The 20307-nt window shown below is 42.9% G+C and overlaps 1 protein-coding gene across 1 annotated transcript in view; it reads left to right on the forward strand.

The window, feature by feature from the left end:
• Positions 1–7429: 7429 nt before the first annotated feature.
• Positions 7430–20307, forward strand: part of kcnk9 (potassium channel, subfamily K, member 9) — a gene marked incomplete at both ends in the record, with an annotated part of 53800 nt that continues 40922 nt past the window's right edge. Inside the window, one exon of the mRNA XM_083981676.1 lies at positions 7430–8054. Within this exon, the coding sequence (XP_083837802.1) occupies positions 7430–8054 (625 nt within the window). The remainder of the gene's footprint in view (positions 8055–20307) is intronic.

Here is a 20307-nt window from a genome sequence, read left to right on the forward strand (position 1 = left end):
AACTGCTCATTAGACGGGGTCACGGTGACTGAACAGGAGTCAGCGGAGGCGTCTGTAACCACCTGTTACCACTGATCAAAGGTCCATACTCACACGGGTCACATGATGACAACTGAGCAATTACCATGACAACTGAGACATGACGACTCTGTCCACTGATGGAAACCACAAGATACAGAACCCAGTCTGAGAAAGGGAAAAAAAAGTGTCAGTACAGTAAGTGGAGCTTGATTTTTATGCTGTTTATCTTTACTTCAGTCAAATGAAATGGATTGAAATAATAATAATAATATATATATATATATTATATATATATATTATTTTCTTTTCTTCTTTCCTTCCCATTTATTTGTTGTTTGTTTGTACATTAATAGAACAATACAATCATATGATAAATAATAAATAATAACCAGCTTCTGTTTTGTTAATGATTTATATTGCTGCCCTTACAAAAAAGTAACTGATAACTTAGTTTCAGTTTCATTATTTGACTTAGGCTATCTCAGTTACCTGCATGTTGTGAGTGACATTTAAGTGCTGTTTAAGCTGAGGGGCTAAAATGGCACTGTAGCTTTCTGTCATATCACATGATCTTCATCACAATAGCACTTCCATAATGGTTAACGCCCTTGTCACATCCTACATTGATTGCAATGCTCTTCTACACGGTCTACCACAGAAATCCCTTAATAAACTGCAACTGGATCAAAATTCAGCTGCACGCATCATTTCCTGAACTCCATCCACACACATCACTCCTGTCCTCAAACAGCTTCACTGGCCTGCAGTCTGTCTCCTAATTGACGTTAAAGGAGACATATTCTGCCCCTTTTCACAAATTAAAATAGTTCCCAGGTGTCTTAAAGACATGTCTGTGACATGCCTTGGTCTAAATCCCCCAAGGATCAAACATCACAGCTCTTTTCATCCTCTCTAAACAGCCCTGTTCAGAACGGCTGCTTTCAGTGTCTGTCCCTTTAAATGCAAATAAACCACCACTTGCCCCGCCCCTTCTACTGGTACCAGGTAGGGCCGGGGTTATGCAAATTTAAATCCTAGTTACATCACTGGAAGACAACTGAGGGAATAGTTTGTAAAACCACATGGATTTCAACCTAGGGAGCCCCGTTACAGATTTGTTTGTCAAATCTCACATTTTTGGGGCCGAAAGGTAAAACAAGTGATATTTCCACAATATGTCCCTTTTAAGATCCTGCTACTCACATTCAAGGCCCTCTATAACCTTGCACCTTCATACCTCACCGAACTCCCATACACACCTTCCCTAGGTCTACTTAGGACCTTCTCTGCTTTGCTCCTCTTCACCCCTTCTGCCCATTTATCCACAATGGGACTCAGATCTTTTAGCCACTCTGCCCCTCGGCTCTGGAACACACTCCCTCAGGACATTCGGACTTTAGCAACACTGTCAACCTTCAAGTCACGTCGCAAAACACACCTGTTCAGACTGGCTTACCCCTCATATTTATTCTTGCTTTCTTGACTTCTCTTGTCATTTTGTATTTTAATTGTTTTATTACAAGAGTCTTGATAGGCGCCTATAAATAAAATGAATTATTATAATTATTATTATGATTATTATTATTAATACAATATTATTTACAATTATGCATGTTCAAATTTCCTTTCCATAAAATACTTGAAAGACTTTGGCTCAACGTTGGCTCAGAAGCTGGGGGTCAAAGGTCAGTCTCTAACTCAATTTGCCAGCTCCACAGCCTCGAGGTGCAGGTGCTCTGAAAATGGACAGAAGTGACAGAACAATGGCAGCAGAGACCAAGAGGAAGCTTCCTAATCAATAATGATGTCTAAGGATACTGATCACTGTTCAATAACAAAACCATGTGAGGAACAGATTCAAATTAGAGTTAACAAAGGAGTTATCAATCAATCAATCATCTCTTTATTCACACACACAAATCATAATTTGTTGATAATCACAAGGTGTGTGAACTGGTCTCCTGGGGAAGCTAACTGAAGCTTGTGGTAGGAGCCATTTACATACATTAGACATACATGTAAATGGAGTTAAAGCAGAAGTAAGCGATCCGGTGGTTTTGGCTAACTTCCTGTCAGCAGATGGAGTTAGCAGTCCCCGCCCTCGTCCCTACGTCACCACATTCACGCGCATCCCTTGGCTGCACACACAGAGAGGACCGCCCCTTTATGCCGTTCTCTCTCCTCATTGGATAAAGGTTATAGGATACAAGGAAAGTTTTCTCCTGGGCTTACAGCAGAGCAGAGTGACTGACAGACCCGTGTTTCAGACCAAACACTCTATAGAAGTGATTGCTGTCGGAAGATAGAACTATTTAAGACTTATATTAACACAAACATTCCGCTTAATTTCAATCAGACAACTCTGGAATGAGAAGAAATCATTTACTGAGTGTAAGCATAGCAAGCTGAAGCACAGCATGGATAGCATATTCTTGAGCGTGGCTGCAGCAGGTTTGGTGTCAGATTCTGTCTCATATTCGTTCCCTGAATGATCTGCTTTGCCAGACATTACAGGGAATCAAGAGACAGAGCCCACAGGTGGATGCTGAGGAGGAGGTGGGTTTGCAAAACCTCATGGGCAGCAAGGCAGTAGCAGTAGCATCAGCAGCAGCAGCAATGTCTGCAGGCTTTGAATCATCAGGCTTTGCATCATATTTATTGGAATAATGGAAGTTAATTTGACTACAGCGTGTGTGCGTATTGATCTTACTGACTGTTTATTGCGAGGACGTCTGTTACAAACACCTTGTTGGTGTTGCCGTTATTGACGTGTGAATGACATACTGTATGACACTTCCCGCACTGATCAGCCATTTATTCCCGGTGTTTTTCAGCTTGGGAATCCAAACAGCGAGCCGTCAGTCAGTTAATCCTCTCACTCATCATCACGTCTGTCTTCTTCTCCGCTGCCACTTCAGATCACATGTAGAGTGACTGTGCCGTCATGCAGCCTTCACAGATCTGTCAGTTGTCTGTGCGGGCCCGTATGATGCTGTGACTTCACTGTCATTACCATGGAGACTAATATAAGCAGTAGCCTAAGCATTATTATTATTAAACTTTTTTTTTCTTTCTTTCTTTCTTTTTTCCTCCCCTGATCTTCTCCAGAAAAGCATCAGGAGTTCTGTAGGTGGGCTGAGATGTGAGAACTGTGCAGCTAAATATAGAGCGACCACAGATCCAGACGCTGTTGATTAGTGGAGCTGTTTAGACTCTTAAGCGGCTGCATTTATGAAACACCGCGCTGGATGTCTAGGTATTCAGCTCCTCACCGAGAAGAGCGTCTTCTCTTGTGTGTGCGAGTGTGTTTTCCTGGAGGTGATGGACAGTTTTGCAGTGTTTCCTTTCAGACAGAAAAGAAAGAACAGGATTCCCCCCCCCCCCCCCCATCCAAAAGTGGTGACGCTTTAAAAGCCTGACAGGAGAGGAAATGACATCAGTGCATTTAAAAACATGAACACGCAATATACAAAACAACATTAATGATTCAGAAGTTGATAAAAGCTTTCACATTTTCCTTTTTAATCATTCCATTCTCTGGAGGAAAAGTTGGTTATATATTCCACAAGTAGAGGAAAGTGACAGAGGTGGTTAAGAGTTTTTAGGGACAATGAGAAAGCAAATGATTTGTGTGTAGACCGAACCTCACTTACATAACCCAATGAAAATAACATGAGTGTTTTCTGTTCTCGTGTCAACCTGAGATATCACCAACCTTTTCTCATTTCCTTAAAATTCCCTGAATCAGACCAGAGGACCGGTGGCTGGTGGCTGAGGTCCAGGCGATGATATAAAAAGTGCAGGATATACACTCCTCTGGGTGGATGTTATTCCCATTTCATTGCTACTTTATATAATGAGTATGAGGGCTTCTCTGGAGGGGTTCGTGTGCCGCTCTCATTTCTAATGACAGGAGAACTAATCAACGTGTTTTCAGCTTCTCTTTTGTGAAAACATTCATTATTAAAAAAGTGTCATTTTCAAATTGTGGGCGAGTGGAGAAGAGGAAGTTCATGTCCTTGTCATACAGTACTGTAGGTCTGGAGCTGCCAGTCATGTCACATGATCTCCATCGGCACAACTTCAGGCTCTGTAAAGAGACACTGTGACTGGATCATTCGTGTAAAAGCAAAATCTAAATAAATAAAACAGTGAGTTGGTGTATTTATAACATCCAGTCAGTTCAAACTGCATGTGACTAATTAACACGTCCAGGTTCCTCAGACGTGTAGTTTTTGAATGTTTATTGAGACCGTCTAATGGTGACCGTCCTCTGCTGATGCCAGCAGATAGATTCAGCTGTCAGGATCATGTGTCAGTTACGTAACGGCCGTCCTGCAGCTGCAGGGGATTAACTGCCTTGCTCAAGAGCACTCTGAGGATTGGAACTGGGGTGTGGAACAGGCGCTTCATATTTGGCAGATGATCCTGTTGTCCACAGAGCTGTTTCTCTTCCTCATCCTTCTGTAGGACCGGATAATCCTCCTGGGGGGCACAGGGCTGGAATGAGCTGTAGGCCCCCACTGACCCACTTGTCCCCTATATCTCTCTCTCTGTGCTCGCTGCCTGGATGAGTGAGTGATAATAAATTAAGGAGGTATAAGTCAAGTGAAGCTGTTTACCTTTTCCCTTTTTTAGAAAATTGATATTATTATATTAGATGACTGTGGCATCAAGGTTGAGAATAAAATCCTCTAAATGTTTCTTAAGGGTGACAATATGAGCAGTTTCAGCACCACATTTTAGAATAATAACCTGAGTCACCGTTTGTGTAAAAGTAAATTATATTAAAGGGCCCATTTTGCACAAAAGGCAGATTCATGTCTTCTTTGATTATAAAGAAGCTCTAGGTTCTATATTAATACTGTGAAAGCATCAAAGCCTCAGTCCACAGAGAAATGCACACAGCCTGTGTTCAGAAACTGAGACTTAAAATGAGCTGTCAGGACTTCTGCAACTTTGTGATGTCACAACAAAGCAGCTCCGCCCACTTGGACCCAAAACAACTTTACAGGATAAGAATTTGACTTGGTATCACCTTTATTCTGTTAGACCACTGTAAGCACTTTTAAATCCAGGTTAAAAACATTTCTCTTTTCACGTGCTTATAGCTGAGAACTTAAAACTTTATTTTATTTGATTTTACTTTTATTTGCTCTTGCTTTTAACTCTGTTTTTAGTGTTTTGTTTGTTTTTATTCTGTCGTATGCTTCTTCTTTTTTTTAATGTTTTGTCTTTATGTAAAGCACATTGAGTTGCCTTGGTATGAAATGCGCTATACAAATAAAGATGCCTTGCCTTGCCTTGCCTTACCACTTGACCAACAGTCAACAATGAGGCCCAGTCCCCTCACATAGTCTACAATGCATGATAAACATAACATTCAAACACTGTCAGTGTTTTTGCCCTGGTGCATTCTGGGAGGATTTGGGAACTCATACATCCCAGGCTAACTCCAGTATCAGTTTTTGAATTTAGCATATTTCAGTAAGAAATAAAAGTGAACTCCAAGATAGACAAAATCCGTCAGAATTACAAACTGCATAAAGAGAGTCATTTTAAATGAAAACAATAAATGGATTTTTTCTCAGTCTATAAGGTGGGTTCTTGTTGTAATGAAGGGGTCACTTTAAGGTCGATATCACTTCAGTTTTTATTGGAGAGACAGGATGAGGGAGACATTTTTCAGTCACTCGAATTATCATCGGCTTCATTTTCAACTGGTGGGCTATTGTTTCCTCTGCTCAGTCTGCGCTCCGCTCTTTCCCCCCACTGGCTTTGTTATCTATAAATATACTTGATTTCATTCCCTTCTGTTACAGTAGTACACGCGATGTGAGTCTTGTGATTCTGCAAAGTGCGTTTGCAGCTTGGAGCGCGTGCAGCACCATGGACAGCGCACCCACATGTGCAGCCGAGTCCGCACCGGAGCGCGTGCAGCAGGCAGGGCTCCCGCTGCTGTACACACACACACACACACACACACACACACACACACACACACACACACACACACACACACACACACACACACACACACACACACACACACACACACACACACACACACTGATGTGACCATCTGAGTCCAAGTCAACCCACAGTGTCCATACAGTGAGTAGGAGTGGTCACTGTGGGAGGGGAGGAGGAGGAGGAGGAGAAGGGTGATGATGAGGAGGAAGGGGAGGAGGGAGTGTGTGTGTGTGTGTGTGGAGGGAGGGGGGGTGATGCAGTCACTTTGTGCCCCAGCAGATTTTTACCCTCGGAGGGGAAAAAAGCTCGCAGGGCGCGTGGAGATGCTCAGGCCTGAACTCTGGATGAATCGTGACACTTGGAAAAAGAGAAACACACAGAGACAAGGAGGAGCAACGCCCACCGATTAGAGTCTGGAGTGTGTGGAGACATAAAGATGTGGAGCCCTCAAAATACGAGCAGTTCGTGACACGCATGGTTAACTCGAGGCCCCCTGCACCACGAGGGAAAACACGGGCTTTTGCTTTTTTTTTTTCCTTCTCTTCCACATCAGCTCAGAGTGACCGGTGGACAGTGGAGCTGGATGTGGAGTGCGCTTTGGCTGTGCGCAACGGAGCATGAGTTTCACTGCGGACGCGGAACGCGCGCTGAGCTTTTTTTTTTTTTTTTATTTTATATCTTTTGAATTTATGAATTTTTGAAGCGTCTCGTTTCTCCGCCGCTCCACAACTTCTGCATGTCTCAAAATAAGAAAAGAAAAGATATCGGATGTGAGGAAAGGAAACTCTTGGTCGCGATGGAACCTGTTGTTGTCGGAGATGGTCTGTTGTTGCGTGCTTGGAATATTTCTCACTCATCCAACAAGTGAGCTGATCCAGGAGTAAAAGCAGCAGCTGGACGCGGGGATAAGGCTGCCTATACATTTATTTGATCATATTTTATTTTATTGCTGCGATGATGTGCGCATCGCGTGAGTAACACTTCCTAACTTCCCCTCCGTTACTCCGAGACTCCTCCGTCCGTCCGTCCGTCCTTCTCGACGACTCAGCACATTTGCGATGAGGAGGACGATGATGAGCGCAGTTCGCAGGGAAGATGGAAGGATTTTCGCGGACAGTAAACTGATGTCTTCTTCTTCTTGTCTCTGAGTGGAGAATGGCTGCTAAAAATAGCCCGAATGCTGGTGAGGTTACAACGAACAGGTTGGCGCTGAGCTGAAACTTAGAGACATGTGGAAAGATGCTCGGTTCTAGGACATTTTAATTCACATCACAGATAAAGTGAGAGTGAAGCCTCGGAGGAAAGAAAGAAAGACACACACAAAAACATATTTTTTTTTCTTATTTATTTTGTTGGAAGCGTTTATTCATATCTACATGAGTAGTTGACTTGAGGAGAACACGGACCAGCAGGCGATCTTGGGAGCAGCTTGTTGATGGCACTGCGCACCGGGAGGACTTGGTTTGGGCAGGTCTTGCGCAGGGTCTCTCGGCTGCAGGGCTCCTGGTCCAGGCGATCGAGCAGTCTCTTGTGTCTCTCCGCGAACCAGGAACAGGATCTTGGGGTCTGTCACCGGGATCACTACCACAAGGCGGGGGACTTCCACCACCGCTGCTCCGGACCCGGCGTGCACCGCGGCCACCGCCGTCACCACCGGAGCGCACCTTTCTGCGCCTCCGCCTCCAGGCGCTGTCCACACGGCTTCCCCCACGCCTGCTGCGCCTTCCCGGGGAATCCGAGGGGACATGAGCCCCTCGGTCGCCGGTTCCTGTTGGCCATGAAGCGGCAAAACGTGCGGACCTTGTCCCTGATCATCTGCACGTTTACATACCTGCTCGTCGGGGCCGCCGTCTTTGACGCCCTGGAGTCCGACTTCGAGATGCGGGAAAAAGAGCAGCTGGAAGCGGAGGAGAAGCGTCTCCAGGGGAAATATAACATCAGCGAGGATGATTACCGCAAACTGGAGACCATCATCATGGAGGCTGAGCCCCACAGAGCCGGGGTGCAGTGGAAATTTGCAGGGTCATTTTACTTTGCCATCACGGTTATAACCACCATAGGTAAGTGTCATGCAGTCAGTCTCCACTGGCGAGTCCCAGTCTGTTACACTGGAGCCTCCGCGGTCATTACAGGTGCCTGTCGGGGTCTTTAGCACTGTTGCGCACCAGGACAGGGCTGATCTGAGCACAGCTACAGTCACCGCTCTGTGGGCAGCAGCAGCTCAGCTCATCACCGACATGATCACTGAGCCACAAGTCTTTAAAGTTTTTAAGCAACACGTTGCATCTCTCTCTTTTTTCTTGTCTCTCTCTGTCTGTGTGTGTGTGTGTGGTCTCCGTGGGGAGTTGAACTACGAGGATGGAGCTTTGTGTCACAACATCTGGATTTATATACTTCTGACAAGCACCTCTGTGAAACGCCTGGGTGACGTAGCTGTATAGCGTGGCGTGCCCGGGTGCACCCAGAAGACACACACACGCACGCACACACAGGCACACACGCATACACGCGCACCGTTTCCTGCAGGTGCAGCTTCCACCACCAGTGATTCAACTTCACGGTGCGTCACGGGTGGGTAGGGGAGGTAGGGGGGTTAGGGGGCAGCTCAAAGTGTGAGGACACGGTGCAGCAAGCCGGGGGTGTCGGACACGCAGCGTGGGAGGAGAGGGAGGCAGAGGTGGAGCAGCAGCAGCAGTGTAGTGTAGTGTAGTGTGGTGTGGTGTTGTGTTGTGTTGTGGTGCTGAGGGGACAGCTCCTCTGAGTTCAGCCGCAGGCACTGGCAGGACCGAGTCTGACGTCACTTCTACTGATCTACTCCACATTTCATGTTTTGCTCCCATTTGAAGCTCCGTCTGCACAACTACAGCGGCGGCAAACGATGAGTCAGCTGAGATGATACAAACAACTACAAACAAGCACAACAATGCACTTCTCTTTCATGCATTTATTTTGTATATGCCCCCCCCCCCCCCCCCCCCCCCCCACACACACACCTTCATAAAAAAGGAAACGTTAATTACATGTAGTTGAAGCTTCTCGCGATGATGCATTTGCGTCACGTCGTTTTATTTATTTGGAGCTGTGAGGGATGAGGATGTGAACTGAATTCTCCTCTTCATCCAAACATCCCTTTCTGCGTGTTTTTTAATCACCTCCACCACGCCGAATGGAGCTTTTGCTGAATTTAATTTGGAGTTAATTGAATTAATTCTAACGCGCCTGACGTTTTAAAATAAATAAATAAATAAATAAATAAATACAAGAAGTTCAAATTCAACCTTTCAGTCAAGAGTTAGATAACGTAGCAGCAGGCGCGTCGCCTCAGAGCTTTCCCCCTGCAGAGGTCACGCACACGCACTTTTCTCTCCATTATGGAAGTCACACACACACTGTTGTTCCAGATGAGGACCGTTAGCCAGAGGGGAGGCAAAGGGGGTTGGTGGGAGGTGGGAGGTAGGAGGAGGAGGAGGAGGAAGAGGGGGGGCTAATGCACCGGGCCCCCGTCCTCCAGTTCTGCCGGGCAACGCTCAACAGGGACGGCAGCTATAGGTGGCTGCGCCGTTGTTTCCAAGCTACAGCGACAAGAGCCATTGTAATATTCATGTGTGGTATATTGATGTGTTGATGAAAAGAAGGGATCACCGCCGACACGTCTTCACTTGTGTTCAAAAAGGAAGTTTATTAACAAGTAGAAGAACAGTGTACAAAAAATGCCGAATCCTGAAGCATCTCTGGTGCCAAAGCGAGATCTTCTTTTCTAAGGCTCAACACCATGATCTTATATACTTTCTAACTCCAGAACTCCACCCTATATCTTATCTTATCTTATCAGGACAGGCATTACGTGTTCAACATCACATGACATGAACTTTCCATGTATCTGTTAATCTAACCAATTCCTATAAATGTTTAACATACGCAGTTCATGTCTGTCATCTATGGTCATGAGACAGGATCCAACCTATAGAGTTTACGACCTTGCATAAGATAGCCTTATGCTATGCTTTCACGGGAAAAATGTGAACAACAGGACACTCATAAAAAGAAGAACATAGTACATGATGTTAAAGCTAAAAGTTCAGGTGAATAATACACTACACATGTTGTGTGAAGTGGTTTACATCTACTGCAGAGGCCTGGGTCTCCTCTCAGTGTGGTGGATGGTGGGGGGGTGGGGGTGGGGGGGGTCTGGACCCTCTCTCTAGCTGTTATCACACCCTCAGCAGTTCAGCACACATGTAAAATGTGACAGGAAAGTCTTTATCTGACACCAGGGGGGATTTTTTTTTTTTAAAGGGCGACTCAGCTGTTCAGGCTGAAGTTGGGAAGGACAGAGGATTTGTCTCATAGTGACAGTGATGAGATAAATCTGCTTATGTGTCTGCAGGAGAGCGCTTTTAAGGAAAAGGGAGATAGGTGCAGTAATGTTTTTGATTCAGTTACAGTGTATAATTTCATTGTTGGATGTGGATTAAATCCCAAACACACAGCTCTGGTGTTGTACAAAAAAGAGAAAAAGAAAGAAAGAAAGAAAGAAAGAAAGAAAGAAAGAAAGAAAGAAAGAAAGAAAAAAGCCCAGAGTGGCAAAGAAACACCAGCAGAGCAACAAATGTGTAAAAAGTAATCTGCAGCAGAGAAAATCCACTAATTAGTCCTGTTTGAGTAACCTCTGCTGTTTAAAGAGGTTATCCTGAAATCACAGTCTATCTTTGAGACCCGCACTGTGAAAGATAAACGTCTCCCAGTAAGAAATACTGAGAGGGGAAGTTGGAGGATAACTGGGAGGTGGACCGATGCTCTGCTGGTTTTTGCTGTTTTTGTTAGATTTGTAACATTCATGGCGGTGTGAGGACTCATGTATGAGACGGTCAACAGAGCAGAGGGGCAGCAAACACTTTCTATTAAACAGAGGGACAGAATTTTTTTTTTACGCAAAAACAGAAGCCAAGACTGAAAGAAGTGGGTTCATCATGATTGAAGCAGCAGGTGCTCGGTGATAAATTTGCCTTATCGAGCACTCAGAGCACATTTACACTGGACAGACATCAGGGGCAGTTTGGGCTTCACTGTCTTGCCCAAGGACACTTCAACATGCAGGGGATCAAACCGACGACCTTGTGATTCACGGACGACAAACTCTGCAGCCAGCCCTGATGGAATTTTGACATCATGACATCAGTTTGGTTTCTTTCTTTGTAGTTTCCCTGAGCATCTGGACTTCAGAAGGTTCATGGGGCTCTGTTAATCTCATATCTAAGAATGACTCCCTGACAGTCTTTGACCCTGCTCTCGGGGTCTTGCTTTGATTTGCTGAGTTCACTCTGTGATTGGATGGCCCCGCTCGGGCTCACAGTCTGAGCCCCGTCACCTGTTAATTCCATAGAGAGAAAGAGAGAGAAAGAGAAAGAGAGACATATGTCCCCCCTTAGAAATAATGAAACCAGATTTGCCTCTCTGCTCTGGATCAGTAGATTTTCAAATAATTATTTTGTTCTCTGAAAGTGAAAGAAGTGAATGTGGCTTTGCGGAAAAAAATGAGCCAGAGAAGATAAGGAAACAATTTGGACTGTGTCAACTATGAGCTGTTTGTGGAAACTCATTAAATTCAGTGTCATCATGTGGGACTGTAAAAAATAAGATACAAAGATGTCCATTAAGATATGTTGGTGCACACGCCGGCTGCTGGATGTGTATGTTTACAACAGAATAAACCATGAGAGAGACCAAATACTGCAGGAGAAACGTAACCACAGAGTTCAGCTGCTGAGGAAAGCCTGGCGTTGATGTACGCACGCAGGAGAAACATTCACACAATCATCATTTAGCCTTTATGAAGCCGAGAGCCGTTCTTTACTCCCCATCTGTGTAATGGAGTGGACGTTAAGTGTCACAGACAGACAGGCCGCAAATTAAAGGTGAACATGTTGTGAATCATCCGCTCTGGCCTTTGTGAGCACCAGATCTTAAACCTGCTTAGGACCAATGGGAGCTTTTGGAGTGACAGTACACTCATCATCATCACCATCATCACCATCATGAACAGTGTTTGTCCATCTGGCAGTGTTATAGTGTTATAGGTGCACTGAGACACTTTAGATCTTCCCCGCCCATACGCACAGAGTGAATGATGTGGATTTGTTGACTTTACATCAACAATACATCCTCTTCTCTCCTGTTTGCTGTCGTCCTGCCCTGTGTGCACTCATCTTCTTATCACGAGAAAACAAAAGGCACATTTTATTTTCATCAGAAAAAACAAAACAAAACATGTTGAAGCAAAGAGAATAAAAACACACAGAAGGGTAAAGGAAAAAATACAGTGTAAATATGATCTACATCAGTGTGAAGTCAAATAAATACAAACACAAGGAGGAGTGGTGATGGTTGTGTCAGTACACGCTTTGCCATTGCAGTACAACAACCGAGCAGTAGTATTTTTTTGTAGTACTGTCATTGTAGTAACCATAGCAATGCAGTCAGCAGTAGAACAGCAGTGAAGGGGGGGGTTAGTAGTAGTAGTAGTAAAAGCAGGGGTATTAAAGGTCCAGTGTGTAAAATGGGGGTACAACTGTGATATCTAGCGTTCAGATTCTAGATCACAGCGCTCACTCACCCTTCTCGTCGGCAAAGTGACGGTGGCCTCAGAGGACAAAAAACACGACTGGGATGACTGGGAGTATTTTAGGAGCATGGAGCGATGAGGTGAACATATGTCTGCTGTTTCCTACTGCTTCTTTTTTCCTTCCTCCTTTGTTGGTTTATTTATGCACGCAAAACTTGCGAAACTCGCTCTCTGGCTGGCTGGATTTTCCCTTCGGGGCTGCCGTACAAACATGGCGGCACAAGATGGCGACTCTCTAAAGCAAGACCCTTTGATTGATTTTTTTTTGGGGGGGGGGCTTTTATTGCCTTTAATCGATAGTGCAGTCGAGAGAGAGACAGGAAATGGGGAGGTAGAGAGTGGGGGAATGACACGCAGGAAAGGGCCGTCTGACGCGGGACTCGAACCGGGGCCGCCTGCACCTCAACATGGGGCGGCAGCTCTACCCAGTGAGCTAAACGCCGCCCCTAAAGCAAGACCCTTTATAAGAAAAATTATAAGGCTACGAAAACCAAACAAATTTTATTTTATAGCGATTATACACTTATACAAATATATTCATGGGTAGAACATTCAGATTTTTGCCAATAAACCTATATTGCCAATTATTACACACTGGACCTTTAAGAAGTATCAGAATTATTAGTCCAGTGGTAGCAGGAGTAATAACAGTGGTAGTAACAGCAGTAGTAGCAGTGGTAGATGTTATATTGGAAACATCAGGAATAACAGTAGTAGTATTAGCAGCAGTAATAGCACTGACAGTTTTAGTAGCAGACACATTAGTACAAGAATTAGAAGTATCAGTGTTGGCAGAAGCATTTGTAGTAGAGACAGAAGCAGCAACACTAATGGTAACAGCAGCAATTGTAGATCAGTGTATGTCTGTGTAGCCTCATGAGACGACACAAATAATTGTCTGAATATCCCTCAAACAAAAAAAATACAGACAAACAATGAAGAAAACTCATTAAAATCATTTTTCAATTGGATTTTCCGACATCTACTACACAAACACGCAGAGAATGACTAGTACAGCGGTGGTGAATCATAATAAATACTAATTAAAGAGCCTCACTGCCTTGAGACATGTTGCTATCTTTCCTAACTAAATAAGCTCAAACACATCGATTAAACAAGAAGTCAGTTCAGACTTCAGATCAGCTGTGGAGCAGGATATTTCAGGGTTTTGTTGAATAATTCCTCAGAAAATTGACTCTTAAATCCCACAGCTCACACCTCCTGTTTTTAAATCTGTCTCAATACCACAATAACTTAACTACATCTTTCACTCCTAGAGAAGAGAGATGATTGTGTTTAAATGCTGTTTTATACACATATTATAGAAGTCATTGTGATTTCAGAAAGAAAAGATATTGCATGAGTGACTGTCTTCAGTTATAGCAGCAGTAAATTTGTATCTTAAAGGGATAGTTCAACATTGGCAAATTGGCCCATTGCCATAATCCCTATAGAGTATAGGTTAACTTTAATTGTTGCTGCAAGCTATTTTTAGAACGGCGGAGCAGAGCCGTGAGCTGTTCAGAGCTACGCTACGGAGGCTCATGGGATTTCTTGGTTTCCCTCATCAAACTCATTCAATACACAATCCAACAACTCATTCAATACACAATCCAACAATACACAACCAAAAACCGCTGATGTCCGTCTCCGTCAGGGGCAGTTTTTCATCAAGCAGTCTCTGCATTTACCGTGAAAACAACTCTGTCTGGTAACGTTCCATTATATCTCATAGCGTGGTGAATGTGCAGGTCACAACTTGTCCACCAGAGTTTTGGAGTTGTTGGATTGTGTATTTGATGAGTTTGATGAGGGAAACCAAGAAATTCAATGAGCCTCCGCAGAGTAGCTCTGAGCAGCTCACAGCTCTGCTCCACCGTTCTAAAAATAGCTTGCACCAACAATTACTGTAAAGGTAATGAACCTATTGCTAAGACTATAGGGCTTGTGGCAATGGGCCAAAATGTTAAACTATCACTTTAAATATCTATGAATATGCATCGGGTAGACAGATACAGTAGCCTACTATGAGGTTATGTGAACACACAGCAGTTCAGGTAATAACAGTACAATAGTAATCTGCACTTCCACATGGGTCAGTCATTTCTAAGCTGCAGCCCGAGGCCTCGCCTCACTGCTAACAGGTGGGGGGTGGTGGTGGTGGTGGGGGGGGGGGTTCTTCAGTGGCAAGGTGATTATAACGGGGACCATCTATGATCAGATGCTCATCCACATGTTTGTAACATCTTCATAAAGTGTGTGAAGAACAGGTCTGAGGTGTGAGACTGGAGCCCAGCTGTGTCTTCTGTTAGCACATGTCAGAGCAGCTGTCTTTAAGGGGCCCGTCCCAGCTTGCCCCCCCCCTCCCCTTCCCCCCCATGCACCCCTCCATCCAGACTGACCCGCAAGTTGACTCTATTTATCCCTGTGACTAATGTGACACTTAGCGATGACAGCGTGTGGCCAGGCGTCCTCACAAAAACTGCTTAGACGGAGAGGAACGGCTACAGCACGCAGCAGTGTGTGTGTGTGTGTGTGTGTGTGTGTGTGTGTGTGTAGCCTATGTGCGTATCTTCCACATAGTGGCCGGTGGCTGGTGTTGCTGGGAGACAGAGGACAGCTTAAAAGGCAGAAGTCGTCTCTGTTAAGTGTCTGGAAATATCAACATGTGTCCGTACAGTAGATTTGAACCACGAGGTATACGAGCGAACCGGCTGATATTTACCTCTGCAGAAACTGCTGTAATGTACAAAAACAGGTCCAACAGGGAGTATTCCGGGTGAGCAGCACTCTGAGGTCGTACTGAATAGCAGACAAACTCATAATTGCTTTTTAATGACAAATAATTCAATGCAAAATGTGTTCAGTGTTGGAATTAATTGGAGATTTTACGGGCTACTTGATGCAGATACAACTTGCAACACTTTGTTCATGAAACTGACAAATATGTCACATTTAGGAAAACGGCAAATGTAATGTAGATTTAAAAAAACGAACAAAAAAACAGGAGACTTTTTGCACCTGATTGCACCAACATACTGATTTATAAGGGCAGTGTTTGTTCAGAGAGCAGGGAGGTCTCTCACAAAAATCCTAAAACAACAATCATGGAGCAAGGAGACAAATGAAAGTAGCATGTTGGTGTCTGAAGTTCACATACAGTACACACTGTTGCCCCTAAAGTTGGAATAAAATATATAATGTGATTTATTCTTTATAGATAAAGTATATCTTCTAAAAAGTTTCAGGTTCAGTATGTAATCACTGCAACTGATCAAATGTGATTACTAATGTGTTTAAATAGGAAATAAAATGAGCAATGTGTCTGAAAACATTCCAACTTTAACAATGAAAATAACCTAAATGCATCAATCAAAAATCTATACTAAATAAATATGCAACCATTATGTATCAGCAGACAACACAATATCTGACCTACAATCTGCCTGTTTACACCTCCAGTAGAGAAACAGCAACAATCTGTAGTCATTTCTAGATTTGGGATTTTTTTTAAAATAAAGTATTCAGTTTACAATGCAAAATGTTTGTTTGCTTGGTGAACGTTTGAGTATGTCGGACTGAATACCAACACTATCACCTGAAAAGAACCTGAATGCATTCTGACTTGGTGCATTTGATTGCATGTATTTGATAAGTGTAGTTATTTGAAGCACAGGTAGCCTACTGTCAGAGTGATGAGTTGTCTTTGTGTTTATAAGCCGGTGCATATTCTCATATTCTTTGTGTTTATGTGTTTTCTTCGGTTGCAGTGAGTTGAGCTTCAGCACAGTAAAATGAGTCAGATGAGTCTGTATGAGCAGCTCCTCCTGTCACATTACATTTACTCATCTGATCTATTGTTCTGAGAGAAATATTGATCAGCACTTGAAGGCGAGACACGGTAACATGTTAACACTGGTCATTGGTCATAATGTCCTCAGTGTCACTGGGCACATGGAGGCCAGCACGTACTCACGGAAATCCCAAATACGTGTTCCAAATGTCAACTTAACATGAGTCATCGCTTTGAAAAACCTGCATCATTATTTTTACATAATAGTGGAGTCAAATGCTGCTGTTGAAGTGCTGTACAAGTGGGTACCGTGCTCACGGATGAATTCATCACCAGCCGTCCGTTGTTTTTTCTTTTTTTTTTTTTTTGTGAAAACGCTTTTGAGAAGATGAGTCAGCCGGTGTCTTTGTACCTCACCCTGCCACTCACTCTTTCCATTACAGGACCTCCTTCCTCACTCCTGCTCACACAGAACACCCAGGGGATTGGTTCACTATGAGAAAGTGCATCATCATTAATTAACCTATTAAAAAAAGAGCATTTCAAAGTGTGTGGCTTATACTTGTAATGATGATAGGCTATCATATCATAGAAAAAAACCCTTTTACCGGTATTTATAATGCTGCTTTTCATTCTATTCATTTTGATTCCAGTGTGTTTAGCCTTTTAGTCCAGTCATTTTATGAGAAAAGGTTAAACAAATTGCAACAGAAGCAAACTCAACTGATTTTGTATCCTCAACATGTCCTGAGTGAGGGAAAAAAAACCCCGAAGAATCCCATTAGGGGAAAGTTTCGAAAAACACCCAAACATATCCCATTTATACGAATATAAACTTTTTTTTTCACGTGAATAGGGTAAAATTTTTAACCTTTAGATATCTCCATGAAAATTACTGAGTTGATTACTTACATTAAGACAAACAAAAAATGTATTACAAGTTTTTTGAAATTCTTTGTTAACATGAGCAAATGTGCATACATTTGCATAAATCTGCATAAATTGTACCGTTTTGACGGCACATGTATATATGAAGTTGCTGTGGTGGTACCGGCATGAAAATTGGAATGAGTTGACTCCATTGGTCAACCGACAAGTTGACCACTTTAAATTTCAAGATGACTGTAAAATCCCCTTATTCGCACAAACTGAAATACGCTGCTATGGCCGGGTTTTGGTTGATTTTTCAAGACAGCCACATCCTTAGTAGAGCAGGTATGACATGAGCCAACAGTGCATAATCCAATTACATATGGATAATTTGCATACATACAGCACTTGATCTAAACATTGGGTAGAGCAGGTGAAAATGTCTTGTTCAATCTTGTTACATATTACAGTTATAAAACTTAAGGAATGGAACCAATTTAGGCCCATGAGCATTAATAGAGACATTTTACCTGCTCTACTAAGGATGTGGCTGTCTTGAAAAATTGCAGTCATCTTGAAATTTAAAGTGGTCAACTTGTCGGTTGACCGATGGAGTCAACTCATTCCAATTTTCATGCCGGTACCACCACAGCAACTTCATATATACATGTGCCGTCAAAACGGTACAATTTATGCAGATTTATGCAAATGTATGCACATTTGCTCATGTTAACAAAGAATTTCAAAAAACTTGTAATACATTTTTTGTTTGTCTTAATGTAAGTAATCAACTCAGTAATTTTCATGGAGATATCTAAAGGTTAAAAATTTTACCCTATTCACGTGAAAAAAACTTTTTATATTCGTATAAATGGGATATGTTTGGGTGTTTTTCGAAACTTTCCCCTAATGGGATTCTTCGGGGCTTTTTTTCCCTCACTCAGGACATGTTGGGGATACAAAATCAGTTGAGTTTGCTTCTGTTGAAATTTGTTTAACGTTGACCCCTTTTTTGGCCTAAAATTACTGGACTATTTATCCAGCTCATTACATACCGTAGTTTATTGTTTATTTGTGCTGTAAAGCACACATTTAGCACCCACAGTACATTTAAAACATACATTTACTTCATGAATTAGACAAAACAATTTAACAAAAAATTACATTAAATCTTAAAGCAGAAGTAACCAGAATGTTTGTGTTAATATAAGTCTTAAATAGTTCTATCTTCCGACAGCAATCACTTACATAGAGTGTTTGGTCTGAAACACGGGTCTGTCAGTCACTCTGCTCTGCTGTAAGCCGAGGAGAAAACTTTCCTTGTATCCTACAACCTTTATCCAATGAGGAGAGAGAACAGCATAAAGGGGCGGTCCTCTCTGTGTGTGCAGCCAAGGGATGCGCCTGAATGTGGTGACGTAGGGACGAGGGCGGGGACTGCTAACTCCATCTGCTGACAGGAAGTTAGCCAAAACCACCGGATCGCTTACTTCTGCTTTAACAATACATATAAATGATCACCCTAACGGTACCCAAAAAACATAAAACACTCTAATAAAAAGGCAAAACAGATCAAAGTGACAACAACAACAACAAAAACCTACATAAGCCTACAGAAACCGCTGCTGAGGCTAGTGTTGATGTAGATGTTTGACTCAGGCGAGGGATTTATATGATGTCTGTAATGGTCAGGGTATTTAAATGTGTTGAGGAGTCTGTCAGTCTACAATATGTTTGCTGTGTGATTTGTCTGATACTCCACAAAGGCCTCAGGCTGCTCAAAGCTGCCTCCACTCAGCTGTCATCCTCTGCTTGATATAATACACTGTAATCTTAACAGGAATTATATGTGTGGATGTGAATGTGTGTGAGAGAGAGAGAACACACTGATTGCCTTTCTTCACCGCATCTTTGAAAGAGAGATCTGGATGTTACAATATCACCATAGTTGAGGGTCATTTTCACCCTTTGCTTTTCCCAGCATGCACCAGGCTTCATTCGTTCCCAAAGCGGGCCTGTTGATGCTTCTCCAGCTGAGTCGGCGTCCTTTATTCTTCCTGTCATTTGAACATCAAAAAGCAGAGCCACCATGACGGCCAATGAATGAGCTCGCTCGTCTGAATTTTGCTGATGACAGACGCTGTAGAACCCCGGTCTCCCTTCATTAGTTAGTCTGTACTGTGTAAATCTGTAATAGCCTACAACATGGGCACAGGATTTCATGACATTCTTCCTCTTAATATGATAAAATGAGCATATTACACAGGTGATTTCCTCATCCATAATGTACCATAGTAAGTTCCCTAACTGGTGTGTATATAATGATTAGTGGCTTGTGTCATGTTTTATTATGGTTGTGTCGAAGCCGCTGTGACAAAGGAGTCATTTGTAAATTCCGTGGAGGAGTTCCTGTCGTCTGAACCATACACATCAGTTATTTCTATGATTTGATAGAAAACATGCTCAACATATAACTAATAGCCAAAAACACTAACTCGGCAGCAACCTGTTCCATGAACATGAACCATGTGATGCTTCTAGGTGTTGGTGCCAAATCACATGGTGAAAAAATTAATGGAACATTATGACAAAATGTATTTTTGCCATGATAATCCACGTTCATTTCAGATGGACATGTTTCAGGTCCATTTTTAAACCTGTATTTGGCAGTGTGTGTCTGTTGATCCACTTTGGTCTGGAGGACTATTTAAACAGCTAGGTTACCTGATGGACTGACAAACTTTTTGTACATAGGCTAGGGCTATATGTTTCCATGACAATCAATAGGCCTACATTTTTTTTATTTGTGTAGCGCTTTTCAAGATATTCAAAGTCGCTTTTACATGGAAAACAAACACGATAAAATGGTACAGCAAAAATAACTGTAAAATAGAACACCAAAAAATAGATAGCCTAAACACAATAGAAAATGAACAATGGCACAGAAAAAGTAACACAGTAAAATAGAACACGATAAAACAGAGAGGTAATAAACATAATAGAACAGAGCAAACACTGAGACACAGTG

The sequence above is a fragment of the Trachurus trachurus genome (assembly GCF_905171665.1).
Source record: "Trachurus trachurus genome assembly, chromosome: 11".
In the NCBI taxonomy this organism is placed as follows: Eukaryota; Metazoa; Chordata; class Actinopteri; order Carangiformes; family Carangidae; genus Trachurus; species Trachurus trachurus.